Below are 19,025 nucleotides of genomic sequence, written 5' to 3' on the forward strand. Positions count from 1 at the left end.
CAAGGTGTCCATATGGCATCATGTGAGGAAGTTTTGCTTTCGTTGTGAGCTGCCATTAGCCATTGCCAGCCTAATATCTATGTTGGTAATCAGTTGTTGCTGTATAGGGCCTCCTGGTTCCAATACTTAGCTATAATATTTGTGGTAGAATTAAAAAGATGGAAAAGAAGTTTTTTGGTCGTATTAGGAATATGGTCTGGAAATATCAAGAGCAAAGCCACCTGTGGTTCATAGGGGATATCCAGTTTAAGGTCTACCGTGATTATATGGTATATCAAATAGAACAAGAAAGTGATGAATTTCAGTCCAACGCAGTGGGTTGCTGCAAAATCAGTGCTTTATTCGACACAACATGTTTCGAGCTAGGCTCTTTGTCAAGTGTAATACAAAAAAGACACCATACAACCCTATATAGTTTAAACCACACCCATCATTAGTAGTAATCGGATGCAGGTAATTGCTGTTAGGTAATTATTCAGCCTGACCCCATTCGAAAAAAGTTATACAGACAATATACAAAGTCCCATATCTATAATAGAAACATTCTTACTCTTAAGTAGAGAATTTCACATTCATAATATTAGTCAATAAGTATCCATTTTATCTGAAAGGGAAAAGATCAAAAATTGTATCAAAAGGATTACTGAATATGTTACAAGATATAAATAGTGTAAATTTCACAGGAAGCTGCTAATACTCCAGTGTTCATTTAGACCTTCTGGATGTAAGCTATTCAATTTTTTAATCCACTTTGCTTCTTCTTGAAGTAATAATTTAAGCATATTGCCCCCTCTTTGTGGTTTACAGATCACTTCTATCACTTGCCATTTGAGCTGTGATAAATTATGTTTAAAAGAAGAGAAATGTCTTGAAATGGGCGTATCTGTTTGAGTCCCTACTTTGAATTTACGTATGTTGGATCTATGTTCTTTAATTCTCTCTTTAACTGGACGGGATGTTTGTCCTATATATACTAGTCCACACGGGCATTTCAATAAATATACCACGTTTGAACTTTCACACGTAGCATAGGAATGAAGCTTTAATCCCTTACCATTAATAGGATGGTGTACAACTTCCCCTTTAATGATAGACGAACAGCATATGCACCTAAGGCATGGAAAGGTACCCTTTTTTGGTGGTCCTTGAAAGAGGGACTGTGATTTATTGGGCTTACGAGGTTCTGCTGGACACAATTTATCACGTAATGTCTGTCCTCTAGTATAGCAAAACATTGGAATTTCACTACAGTGGCGTTTCAGTGATTTATCATGTTGCAACATGGGCCAAAACTTTTTAATCACCTTTTCAATCTGAGCGCTTGCTCGTGAAAATTTACTGACAAATGTCATTCTCTTGTTATTTTTTGGTACAGGTTTGTGGGCTAATAATTCACTTCTAGATGTGGCTTCTACTTCATTTGCGATTTTATATAGGCTATGTAACTTATACCCTTTAACTTTAAATCTGTTAATGAGCGTATCAGCAGCCTCCCAATATCTAGTATCATCCGAGGCAATCTGCCTTGCTCTCAAAAACTGACTTTTTGGAATCGCTGCAATGCAGCGAGGATTGTGATAACTAGAAGCATGGAGTAGGCTGTTACGATCTGTAACCTTTTGGTACAAAGTAGTCTCAATAATCCCCTGGTTAAGCGTTAGTTTTACATCAAGAAAGTTAAGAGAATGAGTCGAGATCTCTAGGGTGAATTTAACTGAAGGGTGTTTAGTAGTGGCCTTATTTACCATGTTCTGAAAAACAGAGATATCCCCCTTCCATATGATTAGTGATGGGCGAATTTGCGCCGTTTCGCTTCGCCGAAAAATTCGCGAATTTCGCGCGAAATTCGCGAAACGGCGAAAAATTTGCGAAACGGCCCCGGCGTCTCGTTTTTGACGCCGGCGCCCGTTTTTCCGACGCCGGCGCCCGTTTTTGGCGCCGGCGTCCGTTTTTCGAAAAAAAATTTTTGACGCCGGCGAATTTTTTGCGCGAATTTTCGCGGCCGTTTCGCGAATTTATTCGCTCGGCGCGAATCGCGCAAATTCGCCGCGAATTCGCGCCTGGCGAATAAATTCGCCCATCACTACATATGATCAATCTATCGTCCACAAACCTGAGATAGAGTGCAATATGCTCTTTAAATTCTGCATTAAGGAAAAACATTTTTTCCAACTTGTGGACGAATAAATTCGCAAATGAAGGAGCGACCGCTGCCCCCATCGATGTACCTTGACATTGCCAGTAAAATTTGTCTTTGAATCTGAAATAATTGCGTTTTAATATCAGTGTCAAACAATCAATCAGTAAATACACCATGGTGTGTTTCAAGAAGACACTCTTCAATATGCATAATTCCCTCATCTTGAGGTATAGATGTATATAAACTGACAATGTCAATACTGCATAAGGTACAATTAGTGTCTAACACATCCAATGTAGACAATTTTTGTAATAACTCATTTGCGCTAGTGGTTGCAAGTATGAATCCACGTATTTTGATAACGGCTCCAAAACGGAGCCTATCCCCGAGACGATCGGACGCCCCGGGGGATTGAACAAGGCCGATCAACCAAAAGAAAATCTTTGGTGTCTGACGTTATAAGCCCACTATTAAAAGCATCAGTCACCAGAGACATAATCTCCTTTTGTATGTCAAATACTGGATCTTTCCCAATAGGTTTATAGTGTCCAGGTGTCAATAATTGGCGGTATGATTCATCAATATACATCTGTTTGTCCATGAGTACAATACCACCACCCTTGTCAGCGTTTTTAATCACTAGCGAATTATTAGATTGTAATTTTTGTAGTGCCTGTCTCTCACCAAATGACAGGTTGAAGTTCAATTTCCTTAACAGTTTGTTAAAGTCAATCTCCCAGTTCAAAAAGTCCATGTTGTATGCTGGAACAAATCCCAACCCCCTATTTAAAACCGATCTTTCTTCTGTGGACAAAACATGGGAGTAAATATTGATAACTAAATCGGTTACCTCTTCTGCTTGTTCCGTTGCAGGTATGCTTCTCTTGGTGTAGGCAGCCTTGGATTTTTCTTTTGAGTGCGCTGATCTAAAAAAGAAAGGGTGGAAGGTGCCTGCTGTGATCCCGCATAATTCAGTTGTCGAGGCCGTTCCATCTGTGCTGTGGGTGCGTCCATATTCCTGTCTGAGCTGGAAGAGAACCCTCCCATTGAATCGGATGAAGAGTCGCGTGTCCTCCTTGGTTGATAGCGGTTCCAGTGCTGCTGGCGGTAAGCAGCGCCACGTCTCTCTCCCATACTTTGCCGCATGCCTTTCTCTTCCTGCCAAGTACAGACTCTGTTATGCAGATAGTCCTGCGCGTCTCTCTCATACTTGCGCGCCTTGCGTGCTGACACGGATTCCTTGTGCTTTACAAGTAGTTCTCTCTGCTCTCCAAAGATGGCGTCAGCTTGTGCGGATCCTTTAGCAGTAATCACGTGCTCCTTTAACGCAGCAACATCCAACTTTACTGTCTGCAATTTCTCCTGTAATCTCTCAATGGTGAGTACCATCAAGTCTGTGCTGCATTTATTACAAATTTCTTGCCAGCATTGGACGAGAATCGTATCCTCAGTACATAGATTAGGCTGTATAGCTACTCTCAGTCCACGTGGTATACGTTTAGCCTTAACATATTGGGCTAATGATGTGATGTGTAAATGTATATTCAGTTCCTTTTTCTGTTTATACAACAATTCTTTGCAACGATCATCTACTGGGGGGGCCCCACTTAAGGGAAGTTCATCATCACCAACCTCTTCCAGTATTTTAGCAATTTCTTGATCGCTGTAGGCAAAGGTAGATGTAGTACAAGTGTGTGGGGTGAATTCGGTAGCCATACCTGTAGATCCACGAGCCACTTGAATCCTCTTGGACGTAATTTCAACCTGTCATTTGGTGAGAGACAGGCACTACAATAATTACAATCTAATAATTCGCTAGTGATTAAAAACGGGGTGGTATTGTACTCATGGACAAACAGATGTATATTGATGAAGCATACCGCCAATTATTGACACCTGGACACTATAAACCTATTGGGAAAGATCCAGTATTTGACATACAAAAGGAGATTATGTCTCTGGTGACTGATGCTTTTAATAGTGGGCTTATAACGTCAGACACCAAAGATTTTCTTTTGGTTGATCAGCCTCGTGTACCAGTCCTGTATCTCCTTCCCAAAGTACACAAAACCTTGTTCAATCCCCCGGGGCGTCCGATCGTCTCGGAGATAGGCTCCATTTTGGAGCCGTTATCAAAATACGTGGATTCATACTTGCAACCACTAGCGCAAAAAATTCCTTGCTGCTTAAAAGATACAAATGAGTTATTACAAAAATTGTCTACATTGGATGTGTTAGACACTAATTGTACCTTATGCAGTATTTACATTGTCAGTTTATATACATCTATATCTCAAGATGAGGGAATTATGCATATTGAAGAGTGTCTTCTTGAAACAAACTTAGCACACACCATGGTGTATTTCCTGATTGATTGTTTGTCACTGATATTAAAACGCAATTATTTCAGATTCGAAGACAAATTTTACTGGCAATGTCAAGGTACATCGATGGGGGCGGCGGTCGCTCCTTCATTTGCGAATTTATTCGTCCACAAGTTGGAAAAAATGTTTTTCCTTAATGCAGAATTTAAAGAGCATATTGCACTTTATCTCAGGTTTGTGGACGATATATTGATCATATGGAAGGGGGATATCTCTGTTTTTCAAGACATGGTAAATAAGGCCAATACTAAACACCCTTCAGTTAAATTCACCTTAGAGATCTCGACTCATTCTCTTAACTTTCTTGATGTAAAACTAACGCTCAACCAGGGGATTATTGAGACAGCTTTGTACCAAAAGGTTACAGATCGTAACAGCCTACTCCATGCTTCTAGTTATCACAATCCTCGCTGCATTGCAGCGATTCCAAAAAGTCAGTTTTTGAGAGCAAGGCGGATTGCCTCGGATGATACTAGACATTGGGAGGCTGCTGATACGCTCATTAACAGATTTAAAGTTAAAGGTTATAAGTTACATAGCCTATATAAAATTGCAAAAAGTAGGAGCCACATCTAGAAGTGAATTATTAGCCCACAAACCTGTACCAAAAAATAACAAGAGAATGACATTTGTCAGTAAATTTTCACGAGCAAGTGCTCAGATTGAAAAGGTGATTAAAAAGTTTTGGCCCATGTTGCAACATGATAAATCACTGAAACGCCACTGTAGTGAAATTCCAATGTTTTGCTATACTAGAGGACAGACATTACGTGATAAATTGTGTCCAGCAGAACCTCGTAAGCCCAATAAATCACAGTCCCTCTTTCAAGGACCACCAAAAAAGGGTACCATTCCATGCCTCAGGTGCATATGCTGTTCGTCTATCATTAAAGGGGAAGTTGTACACCATCCTATTAATGGTAAGGGATTAAAGCTTCATTCCTATGCTACGTGTGAAAGTTCAAACGTGGTATATTTATTGAAATGCCCGTGTGGGCTAGTATATATAGGACAAACGTCCCGTCCAGTTAAAGAGAGAATTAAAGAACATAGATCCAACATACGTAATTTCAAAGTAGGGACTCAAACAGATACGCCCATTTCAAGACATTTCTCTTCTTTTAAACATAACTTATCACAGCTCAATTGGCAAGTGATAGAAGTGATCTGTAAACCACAAAGAGGGGGCAATATGCTTAAATTATTACTTCAAGAAGAAGCAAAGTGGATTAAAAAATTGAATAGCTTACATCCAGAAGGTCTAAATGAACACTGGAGTATTAGCAGCTTCCTGTGAAATTTACACTATTTATATCTTGTAACATATTCAGTAATCCTTTTGATACAATTTTTGATCTTTTCCCTTCCAGATAAAATGGATACTTATTGACTCTAATATTATGAATGTGAAATTCTCTACTTAAGGGTAAGAATGTTTCTATTATAGATATTGAGATATCGTTTGATGTCCTACGACTAAATTTAGCTGGCTCAGGGTAGGCTCTTAGAGCAGTACCCAGGTAAATGATTTTAAGCATTTTAAAGTAATTTTTATTATGTCATATTTACAGATTCACTGTCCACGTTATGGATTTGGAAATGCACAGTTATGTTTCGTGCTGTGATTAATATGAAAATTGTCTACACACTATGGGACTTTGTATATTGTCTGTATAACTTTTTTCGAATGGGGTCAGGCTGAACAATTACCTGCATCCGATTACTACTAATGATGGGTGTGGTTTAAACTATATAGGGTTGTATGGTGTCTTTTTTGTATTACACTTGACAAAGAGCCTAGCTCGAAACATGTTGTGTCGAATAAAGCACTGATTTTGCAGCAACCCACTGCGTTGGACTGAAATTCATCACTTTCTTGTTCTATTTGATATTGGCTTCATTGGACGAAAGCATAGTGATTGAACAGTCTGGTCGAATCCACTCTATTCTGTCGTGATTATATGGTATATTGATTTCCAAATTTGTTGTGAAAGGGGGCAGTCCCACCACATGTGCAACAGTGTCTGTCCACAATTTCTCCAGCATAATGGAGAATGGTGGTCCGAGATTTTATTCAGAGTTGTTGGTGTCATGTGCCAACTATATATCAATTTTTTATGAGATTCAATATGGTTTGTACATCTCGTAGTTCCAGATAGCACTTGAAAGGCATTACTCCACTGTTCAGAGGATAAAGTAATTTTAAGGTCTCGTTCCCATTTGATCATATAAGGGTATTTATATTCCGGAGGGTTTGCAATAAAAAGTTTGTAACATCTAGAAAGTGTACCTCTCATGGACCAACCAGAGGCTGATATTTGTTGCAGGCTGGATTGTTGAGGACGGGTTTTGTAGTTTGGGATATGTTGTTTAATCAGGTGTGTTATCCTAATGTGCGTATAGCTATCAGGTTCTACAAGGTGGTACTTATCCTGTAGTTCCGGAAATGTTAAGTATGAGCGTATTCCATATAAGTCCGTAATTGTATTCACACCATTATTTATCCAAGTTGAAGTGGTAGATCTTGTAGGATGTATTGAAGACTGCGTAATGGTGTTCTAGGGGATAGCAGCTTATCAGTTTTAGATCTAGTTCGTGCCTTATCCCAAGTTTTCATCAATGTTGAATTTGTGGGTAGTAGTGTAAAGCATTTTGGCCTATATTGTGGTTGTATCCATAGAAGTTGGGAGATGCTTTCTATCGGTATTTTCTCTGTTTCCAGGTCCAGCCATTGTCTACAAGCTGTTGGACTTTGTATTTTGATAGCTGTGTCTACCACAGATGCTCTATAGTATGTATTTAGGTTTGGAAGTCCTAGGCCTCCGGATGAGGCTGGTTGTTTAGCAGCTGTACGAGGTCTTTTCCCACCCCATATAAACTCATTCATCTGCTTTTGTAATGACTTAATATATCGTGATGGGAGATCTATCTGTATAGTTCTAAAGAGGTATAACATTTTTGGGAGGATATTCATTTTTGCAGTGTTTATTCTGCCTAACCACGATATGTACATAGGTTTCCATTTAAGGTAATTATCTTGGATAGTTTTTTTGCAAAGGAATATAGTTGTGTTTATATAGTAGTTCGGGATCTTTTGTCAGTTTAACCCCTAAGTACATAATATATGTATCTCTCCACTCAAATAAGTAATTGCCTTTAAGTTGTAGTACTTCATGCTCCGAGATATTAATTGGTAAAGCCTGCGTTTTATGTTAGTTCATCCTGTACCAAGAGATCTGATAAAAGACTGTAGTTCCTGAGAGACATTAGGTAAGGTGATGTGTGGGTTAGTAAGGGATAGAATAATATCGTCAGCAAATAAGACCAGGGTGCTTGGCATTTGTTCTGGTGTTAGGTGCCAACCACCAACCCCAAAACTTTGGCTGAAGGATTAGAGTAGAGTGGGGTAAGCACCAGTCCAAATTTAGTGAGAGTTTGTGTCATGTACAACAATAGGGCCGGGATCTTTTCTTGTTTGATGATATGTAATAAATTGTGGAATCTCCTAGTGTTGTCATGCACAAATCCCACCTGATCAAAGTGAATAAGAGATGGAAACACTTTATTTAAACGTAATGCTAGGATTTGAATAGAGTTTAAGATCTGTATTCAGTAAAGGCTATTGGCCTATAATTTTGACATTGGTCTACCGCTTTACCAGGTTTAGGAATAGCTGAGATCAGGGCCGGACTGGGGGTAAAAAGCACCCCGGGCCAAAAAAATCAAAGCAGCCCACATGTAAAGACGCAATGGTCTTGTACTCATCCACTCATATATTGGGGTAAAACTGCAAAAAAATATTTACATAAAGAGCTGCCTTTCTGACTCAAGTGTAATTCATGTAAAATATGTTAAAGATCCTGCAGCCTTGTGCCTTTATATGGTCACAGAACCCCTCAGACTTCTATTATTCCCTACATTACAGTAAAGCAACATTAACACTATAGTCTAATTTATAATTAATGGAATTAAATGCAATGTCTCAAATGACCCCGCCTCACAAAACACAAAAATAAACTGAACAAAGCCCACCTGTGTCCACTTACAGGTGCAGACCCACGTTTATCAGAGTCACCTCAAAAATGGGGAATTACTATGCCATAATGTTATGGTACATTTTAGGGGACTGTTCCTGCTGAATTGTGCTTAGTACAGGGAATACCTATGCTGCCATAGTTTTATGGGATCTCTCTGTACAGACTATGGGCAAATTTAGGGACTGTTCCTGCTGAATTGTGCTTAGTACAGGGGAATATCTATGCTGCCATAGTTTTATGGGATCTCTCTGTACAGACTATGAGCAAATTTAGGGGACTGTTCCTGCTGAATTGTGCTTAGTACAGGGAATACCTATGCTGCCATAGTTTTATGGGATCTCTCTGTACATTTTGCTGAACTGAGCTTCACAACTCTGGAATAATTTTAGTCTGAAGTAATAATCCCTATCAAATTGCTTCGTTTGGTCAATTACAAAAACACTGCTGCCCACAACTAGTGCTTATCCTTTCCAAAACATATACAAATGGTTAAGCACAATAGACAAATGAAACAACCTTTCACAAATGTGCACACAATTAAAGTATAGGTACAGTGTGGGTCTAAAAAATTATCAATAGATTGAAGTTGGGAAACTGTAGTACCTAACACTATTTCATTGCCAGAGTTCTGGATCTCTATACTGAAATGTCAGGGAGATGCTACACTTTATCTATTAGAAGAGCCTGTGTGTGGGGAGTGTAGAGGCACAAAGGGATGTAGCACAATCAGGGCAGGTAGAAAGCTCTCGTGTAGTGAATCTCCTCTGTGTAGTCCAGCAGCCCCATGTCCTCAACAGCACAGCTTAGCCCGCCCCCACTGTACAATGGGACCAAATGACACTGTCCCCAACTCATCTGACACCCACCAGCACACTGCACCATCCCTACTGCTTTCCCACTCGATAGAGGAAGTCTACTCACACAAACTCAATTCTGACTGTGCTGGGACACATACACGGCACGGCAGCACGAGAGCAGTGGGAGGGGCGGAGCCACAGTGGGACATAGATTGGAGGAGCGGTCCTAGAGCCCGCTGTGTATGCAGTGAAAAGAAAAGGTTTTATCGGAGCAGCCCACTTAAAGAAAATATGAAGCGGCCCCTCGGGCAAATGCCCGAACAAGCATATGGTCAGTCCGGGCCTGGTTGAGATGTGTGCCTGGAGAAATTCAGGGTTAATTTGGCCTGTATCCATAATAGATTGAAACAGTTTAAGTAAGTGAGGGGACAATATATCTGCATATAGTTTGTAATAGGTGTTAGTGTAGCCATCAGGCCCAGGCGCTTTACCTACTTTCAAGTGTTTTATAGCTTGGGCAATTTCCTCCTTAGTTATCTTAGCATTTAATTGTTCAAGCTGTGCCTCTATAGGATTTGGTATGTTCAGTGAGTTCAAATACGTTTGTATGGACGTCCTGGAAGGCCTTTGTGGTTTGTGCTGTGGTTTGTGTGTCTGCCAGGATCACATCAATTCTTGTGTGGGTTAAGAATCGAGGAGAATGGTAAGTGTAATCCCGTTCTCTGGGGTGTCGGGCTCTCCAAATATCTATGAGGGCAAAGCTATGAAATAAATCCCTGAGTTTTCTGGCTTGCACCAGTTGTTGTTTGGTTACAGGTTGTGCTGTGGATCTGTGTGTGTCCACAAGAGGGTCTAGGGTGAGGGTGATGTCTCCCGCCACTACACATTTACCTTGTCTATGTTGCATTAGTTGCGTTAAAGTTTTGTAATAAATGGTACTTGATTTTCATGAGGGGCATATACATTGATTATCGTATATAATTGGTTGTCAAGTGTACATATTAGTAAAAGGTACCTGCCCAGGGGATCAGCCAACACGGGATGCATCTGAAATGGTATTGAAGCGCTATCTAATATTGAAACTCCTTTGGTTTTAGAATTCAAAGTGCATGGAAGTTACTGTATGTGGGAATCTTTTATTACAAAACGCTGATTGGTGATGTTTTTTAAAATGAGTTTCTTGATACATCAATACATCCGCTCTGGCCTTGTAGGCTTCATTCAAAGCTAGATTTCTTTTTTGCGGGGTGTTTAATCCCCTGGCATTCAATGAATAAAACGTAACTATTTTGTGCATCGCGTATAAGCTTCACCCAACATTTTAGCATCCACATTAGGTCATTACATGGTACTATTGAGAACAAGCAGAGAAAATATATCAGCATTGGCATACTAGAGTGCAGCAGTATAATTGGTAAAAAACAGTAAATATAAAACCATAACATGATAAACTTCATAATCAGGATCGCCTTTGATCCAAGAACAAAAATGTGCCTTTCCATGGCGTAGGTACTGGTGTAGAACTGCGCCCGGGTGGGACCCAGCTGTCCTTGAACTGGGAAATGTGGGGGGAGGAATGATATTCCTTCTGTAATAAAGTGAACAGTCGAGCAAAAGAAAAACACAAAAGATAGAGTAACTTTAGTATTGAGAGAAGCAAGTCTCTCCACATAAGTCGAGCCTGAGTCGTGATAAAATAGGGAAGACCGAGATGATATTCTCCAAGCACTATAATAGGATTATTATCATTTATTTGCCTCATGTAACTTTCCATTCCTTGTGCAGCTTTTGGACCTGTTTGTACTGCGGAGTGCCTGGTAGGGAGGCCGGAGTGTTTAGGAGATTCCATCTACGGAGAGCTTTTTTGGCTTCCTCAAGTGATGTTAAAAGGGTTGAGGTGCCTTGTCTTGTGACTATGAGTTTAACTGGAAACCCCCAGCGTTAGGAAATGTTGTTTTCTCGTAGAGTTTTAGTGACATCCGTGAAGGCTCGCCTTTTAGCCAAAGTTGTTTGGGATAAATCAACATTGACTTGTAGGTCTGCATATTGCACTGACCAACCCTCTTTGCGTCTAGCTGAGTGTAAAAGTTTTTCCTTAATGTGGAAAAAGTGCAATTTAGTGAGCACATCCCTGGGAGCTGAGTCTGGGGCATTGCGTGGCTTAGGAATCCTGTGTATCCTGTCAATGGTTAATTTGATTTGTGGGGAGTTGCCAAATAGTCCTCCAGATCCTGGGCCTGTACTGACTCTGGAATTCCACGCAGTTTAAGGTTGTTCCTGCGGGACCGATCTTCTAAGTCAGCTACTTTACTTGTCAGGTGTTCCATCTCTTTGTCCATTCGTGAATGGCTATCCGCCAACTCATTATGGGCGTCTGCATATTCCCCCATTTTAGTTTCAATATGCGCTGTGTGATCCCCCAGCTCCTGTAACTCACTGCGTATATCCGCTGACAATTGTTTTATGTCCGCCTGGAGAGTCTGTTTAATATCTACAAGCATGACTTTTAGTTCCTCCGTTGAGGTGTGCATAGGATCCGGATCACGAGCAGCATCGCTATCAGGGCCTGTGTCTGTTGGAACCAAAATGGCGCCCGCAGCCGGTTACTGTTCTGTGGCCGCATGGGTAGCAAAGAACGCCGTAACTGACGCGTTCACCTTTTTCGGTTGGGCTTTGGAAGCCATGACTCTCTGACCCTTGTCCCACCTGTGTAGAGTTAGTTTAAACTCGGTCTAATGCTTTTGGCAGCGTTAATAGCCTCAATGTGCTGCGGAGCTCCTGCCTCAGACGTCCATTCAGTATGTTGGATAACTCTGCCCCCATAATACACAAGTTTTAATGAGTAATGTGGCAACAATTACATAACTAGGCTCTGTTTATAACTGATGACATAACTAAGCCATTTATTAGGATATAATTTACAGGATATTCATGGCTTTTGTGTATTAAAGTATATATATACTGTATACATGAATGAAATGGCTACTGGTTGTGTAGTCAAATGGAAACTGTGGTCTTTTGGCAGTTAACTTGCATTATTTGAAAACTATAACAGTGTATCTGCAATTTTCATCCATTATTTTTTAAATGAAAAATCAAGCAATTTTTAGAACCTTACCGCCTCAACTTCTGAAGGGTCATACCAGACATTGATATACGGATGTTGTAGTGCTTCATCAACTGATATTCTCTTGGCTGGATCAATGACAAGCATCTTTGATAAAAGATCTCTTGCTTGACTGGCTAAAACAATGAAAAAACAAAGATATAATCATTCTGTGTTAGATGAAAGTCTGCTGGGTGGGGGTGGAGTGGTGTTGTTGGGTGGGTCCATAACAATTTGGGGCGGTCTGTGACATCAGGGGTGGGGCTATCATGCCACATTCGGCAATGGGATTATTGCTGCATCATTTATTTCAGAAGCAATGTCCAGATTTCCTAATTTGGAAATTTGGACAGGCAGTTTTCACTCAGACAACCCATCTCAAAACTTGTATGTCTGGATGAACACTGAAAAGAACACTGAAAAAGATGGAAACTAGTAACACCACTATTTATGTTCTCAATAATTTGTTTTTCACACACATACATAAGGAGACAACTTATTTTATGTAAATAGTTAAGGCAAAATTAAGTTCATCTTAAGGTTGGCTAGTTGGCTACAGGAGGCTATATAAAGAAGTACAGGAGCCAGAAACTTTCTCTTTGGCCTGATACCATAAACAACAAGGTAAGACAGACTTCTCAGCCAGATTAGGTGAGAGTTTGTTACACTGTTAATACTTATTTAATTATTTATCAAAGGACAAATTTCAAATTTTTTTGATTTTTTTTTTACTCCAATAAATTCGAACTTACTCACAACTCTAAAGGGAGGTTATTTATGAATGTAACAAGGTGCGGTAGAGCACACTCTTAAATATCTTTCCGTGTGGTAGCCTGGTACACAGCACAGAGCAGGGGTGTCCAAACTTTTTACAACGAGGGCCAAATTTGGTGAGGTGAAATTGTGTGGGGGCCGACCATTCAGCCTGACATGCTGGATCCCAGGCAAAATGAAATGTGAAGCCACTACGATTTATGGTATCTCTCTGTACAGACTATGAGCAAACTTAGGGGCTGTTCCTGCTGAATTATGCTTAGTACAGGGAATACCTATGCTGCCATAGTTTTATGGTATCTCTCTGTACAGACTATGAGCAAACCTAGGGACTGAGAGAGAGAGAGAAAGAGATGCATGCGGCAGGCCACTTGACTTTACTTCAATGTGTGCATGAACCTGGAAGCACTTTACCTGGCACAGGGGCCCGGAACCCGGAAGATGCTGGGGGCAGGTGATGTTTCTCTCCATCCTGAGCCGGCCGCCCGGCAACCTTCAGCTAGGCGGGCCCTGATTGGCAGCAGTCTGGAAGTGGAGGATAGCGTGTCTTCCATCCATTGCCCCGAGCCCCTATAATCAGGCAGGCCCTAGCCAACTGCCTAATACGGCCCTGGCTGCGGGCCAATTCAAAATGGACCGCGGGCCACAGTTGGCCCGGCAGGCTGTAGTTTGGACACCCCTGGCATAGAGGGTAAGGCAGCCCCCAACAAAGTCAGTATAGTAGAGATACACTGACACACAGGCGATTGCAATGCAGGGTTACCCCTTGCTGTTTATTTGTGCGAACGTGCAACGTTTTGGGGCAAACCCCATTATCAAGCCTACAAAATGACCAATGTGCAGACAATATAAAATGTGACCAATTGAAATAATTAACATACAAAATTGAAAACCCCACCCTCCAATTTACCAGCCAAGTGTGTCAACCAATCAGACATTGTATAATAAATATTAAACGTATTTTGAGTCCAATCAAAAAATGCTTCCGTAAAAAAGGCTCGCAATAGTGGGCGAATTGTCCAAATGAGCAAAATCGTTAAACAGAACTGTGTATCTAGAAAAAAGATACAAAGTGACCAAGCAAAGGCCTGTTTTTTAAAAGGTTACAAAAAATTAAAAAGGTTAAAATGTAACATGTTTCTAGCAACAAACTAACCCTAATAAAGATAAGGTAATTGAACCTGTTGTCCCTGGGGTCTACAAATGTTTTTCTTATCTGTAAAGAAGCAGGAAAGAAACATAATTAAATGTAACCAGATTTTTTCCAAATATATTATCAGAATGTTTACACAAAGCAGGACAAATTGTATTCCTCATTTAGGCCCTTCGGACTTCTGCATTGGCGTAACCAAATCCAGTAGCATTCTCTCTGGAGTAACATATGTTTCTTGTCCTGCCCTTGATTAGCAACCATTTTTTCTAAAATTTGCCATCTTAGTTGTGCCACACAATGGCCCTGTTCAAAGAAATGCTTTGCCAATAAAGTTTCCCTTTTAGTTTTTATTGTGTCCTTCTCCTTATTTTTATTCCCTGGGGATTGTGGGGCCTGTGGTTTGTAATTCCGTATCATGCATTCATGTTTGTTAAGCCTGATTTTTATGGGTCTTGCTGTTTGACCAACTATCACATGAAAAGCAGCCCCTGAGTATGTTTGGATCCTTGTTGTGGATGTGTTACAAAATTCCCCAGTATAATGCTGTTACAATGCCCACAGTATCTACATGGAAAGGTGCCATTAGAATTGGGTTTCAATGGAAAGTTACCCCTTTGTATTCCTTGGATGCGTGGTTTAATATAGTCCCCAATGTTTTTTCCATGTCTATAGGAAAATAATGGAGGCTGTTCAAATAAGTGACCGTATTTGGGATCAGAACTCAAAATGCCCCAATATTTTAGAATTATCTTATGGTGTGCTTTGGAATTGCTATCGTTAGATGAGATATATGGTAATCTCTGTATTTTGTTGGGAGTCACTATTTTTTTAGAGAGTAACTGTTTTCCTGGGCATATTTTTGACCTCTTCTCTGAAAGATTCCAGGTTAGTTTTTTCATAAACTTTTTCAACAAATTTAAATAACATTTTATTGGACTCTGTTTCGTATAAATCATCATTAGATGTAATTTGCTTTTTTGTAATTGGCTTTTTGGCAAACCCTTAATGAGGCCCGGTGGATGGTGAGACGTGGGTCTCAGCAAGTTGTTGCGATCAGTTTTGTCACAGCCAAGAGTCAAAGCTACACGCCGTGGAGAAGGAACTCAAGTCAAACACGGATACCGGCAACACGCTGATGAGGGAGCTCGAGGTGAAAATGGAGAAACTACAACAGGAAATCCTACAGGTGAAACTCCCAAAATTCCCCACAGACACCAGGGATTACGTGAGAGGGGAGGTGTATACCTGGAAGGACACAAGAAGGAAAATTCGGAACTACCGGTGCTCAGAAGTCGGATGGCAGACAGGATTCGTCAGCTTCCTCTCAACACTCCTCGGTTCCTTTTTTAGGACCAAGCCAGTTAAAACACAGAGCAAGATCCGGAGGGGACAAAGGAAGCCAAAGCAGCAACCACCAGGGCAAATACAAGAGACATTACCGCAAAAAGCCAGTTTTTACGGGTAAAACAAATTACATCTAATGATGATATATACGAAACAGAGTCCAATAAAATGTTATTTAAATTTGTTGAAAAAGGTTATTGAAAAACTAACCTGGAATCTTTCAGGGAAGAGGTCAAAAATATGCATTTGCATATGTATTTTATTGGAAACTCCCAATAAAATACAGAGATTACCATATATCTCATTTTACAAGAGTAATTCCAAAGCACAATGTAAGTTAATTCTAAAATATTGGGGCATTTTGAGTTCTGATCCCAAATACGGTCACTTATTTGAACAGCCTTCATTATTTTCCTATAGACATGGAAAAAACATTGGGGACTGTATCAAACCACTCATCCAAGGAGTACAAAGGGGCAACTTTCCATTGAAACCCAATTCTAATGGCACCTTTACATGTAGAAACTGCGGCATTGTAACAGCATTATACAGGGGAATTTTGTAACACATCCACAACAAGGATCCAAACATACTCAGGGGCTGCTTTTCATGTGATAGTAGTGATGTAACATACTGTATAAAATGCCCTGTGGCCTCGCATATATTTGTAAAACAGCAAGACCCATAAAAATCAGGCTTAACAAACATAAATGCATGATACGGAATTACAAACCACAGGCCCCACAATCCCCAGGGAATATAAATAAGGAGAAGGACACAATAAAAACTAAAAGGGAAACTTTATTTGCAAAGCATTTCTTTGAACAGGGCCATTGTGGGGCACAACTAAGATGGCAGATTTTAGAAAACGTGGTTGCTAATCAAGCGCAGGTCAAGAAACGTATGTTACTCCAGAGAGAATGCTACTGGATTTGGTTACTCCAATCCAGGAGTCCGAAGGGCCTAAATGAGGAATACAATTTGTCCTGCTTTGTGTAAACATTCTGATAATATATTTGGAAACAATCTGGTTACATATAATTATGTTTCTTTCCTGCTTCTTTACAGATAAGAAAAACATTTGTAGACCCCAGGGACAGGTACAATTACCATATCTTTATTAGGGTTAGTTTGTGGCTAGAAACATGTTACATTTTAACCTTTTTTAATTTTTTGTAACCTTTTAAAAAAACAGGCCTTTGCCTGGTCACTTTGTATCTTTTTTTTTATTTTTTTTTAGATACACAGTTCTGTTTAACACGCTGGAGGGATTAAACAATTTTGCACATTTGGACAATTCGCCCACTATTGCAAGCCTTTTTTATGGAAGCATTTTTTGATTGGACTCAAAAATTTTTTTTAATATTTATTATACAATGTCTGATTGGTCGACACACTTGGCTGGTAAATTGGAGGGTGGGGTTTTCAATTCTGTATGTTAATTATTTCAATTGGTCACATTTTATATTGTCTGCACATTGGTAATTTTGTATGCTTGATAAAGGGGTTCGTTCCGAAACGTTGCACGTTCGCACAAATAAACAGCAAGGGGTAACCCTGCATTATCAAGATAAAATAGGGTTGAAAGTCGAATTTGAATCGCGTTTTCCTCGAAAAAAAAAAACTTGATTGTCAGGTAGGCAATTAACATATTCAAATGGTTTAAGGGACCTCTGTACTCAGCAGGTTTTAGATGGCGAATATTCAAATAAGAACTGTTTCCATGGTTGATGTGTGATAAATCTCACATTCAAATTTACATTTGAGTTGGATGCTTTTAAATTCGAATCGAAGAGGGATTTGAAAACTATGTATAAAGATATAAGGGCACAATAGAATAAACTATGTGATGGTTTATTTAACAATAGGTCCTTCCAAATACAAGGACATACAGTACATTCAGATTAAAAGGAAAGTATGTTCCATATTAATATTCATAAGGAGGTTTTACAGTGAGAGCTGTGAAGTTGTGGAATTCTATCCCTGGCAGATCCAACTGAGAGCATTCCACTTAGAAGGGTTTTTTTTTTTTTTTTGCAAGCAAGGAATAGCTTTGGTGCAAAGTTGATCCAGATATTGGTCTAACTGTCATCGATGTAACCAGTTAAATTCTGTGCTAGATCTGTATATGAAATGTCTTTATTTAAAAAATCTCATCTTTCTAAATGTGGAAGCGCACTGTAACTGCTGTACTGATATTCAATCTGCTGTACTTATAACTCTTTGGCACATACTTCAACCTCCTATTTTAGAATCTTTGACCAAAATAATGAAGAATGCTCTGTATCTTTATCTATACTATATATTTTAAACTGTTTAGTAATATCCCCCTAAATAATACATGCATAAAGTAAATATGGGGGAATGTAATATTCGTAGCTAACGCAAAAATTGTTCGCAATTCATTTGCAATGTGAATAAATGTTCACAAAGTGAACAATTTTGCCTTTGTGAACACTTTGTACCCCACACAACAGTAGGATAGCGATTGTGAATTCTATAGTTTGCACTGTGCATGTAAGAAAACTTCTTAATGAAAAAGTTGTTAAATTTGTTCCAAAGTGTATGCCACCTTTAAGCAGGTGTTTAAGGTTCACAATGCACAATTAAGATTTGTAATGCAATAAAAGCCTAATGAAGAATATTAAATTACGACATGGGAATTTTTATTCTCAAATGTGTTCTATTTGCAAATTTTATTACAGTTCCTTAATAGACTGTTTACCTTTTCTATATCTTATTTTGAATATAGCTAGTCCCTGAGGCAGAAACACAATAGAATGTCTATAGGACAGGGCCCATACTGTACATCTTTAGTGCCTACACAAGCCTCATAAAGTATGCAAAGGGGATTTACACAGGGGAGCAACAACCAAGATCTGTGAGGAGGGAATAACAGAGAATGAAACTTTAAAGGGATCCTGTAATCGGAAAACATGTTTTTTTCAAAACGCATCAGTTAATACTCCAGCAGAATTCTACACTGAAATCCATTTCTCAAAAGAGCAAACAGATTTTTTTATATTCAATTTTGAACTCTGACATGGGGCTAGACATTTTGTCAATTTCCCAGCTGCCCCTGGTCATGTGACTTGTGCCTGCACTTTAGGAGAGAAATGCTTTCTGGCAGGCTGCTGTTTTTCCTTCTCAATGTAATTGAATGTGTCTCAGTGAGACATGGGTTTTTACTATTGAGTGTTGTTCTTTGATCTACCAGGCAGCTGTTATCTTGTGTTAGGGAGCTGCTATCTGGTTACCTTCCCATTGTTCTTTTGTTTGGCTGCTGGGGG

At 39.6% G+C, this 19,025-nt stretch overlaps 1 protein-coding gene across 7 annotated transcripts in view; it reads right to left on the reverse strand.

The window, feature by feature from the left end:
• Positions 1-19,025, reverse strand: part of mapk10.S (mitogen-activated protein kinase 10 S homeolog) — a 228,294-nt gene that overhangs the window by 60,350 nt on the left and 148,919 nt on the right. For all 7 annotated transcript variants that reach the window (XM_041579776.1, XM_041579777.1, XM_041579771.1 and 4 more), the window contains exon 10: positions 12,477-12,601. In XM_041579776.1, coding sequence (XP_041435710.1) covers positions 12,477-12,601 — 125 coding nt within the window. The remainder of the gene's footprint in view (positions 1-12,476; positions 12,602-19,025) is intronic.

The sequence above is a fragment of the Xenopus laevis genome, chromosome 1S (assembly GCF_017654675.1).
Source record: "Xenopus laevis strain J_2021 chromosome 1S, Xenopus_laevis_v10.1, whole genome shotgun sequence".
Taxonomy (NCBI): domain Eukaryota; kingdom Metazoa; phylum Chordata; class Amphibia; order Anura; family Pipidae; genus Xenopus; species Xenopus laevis.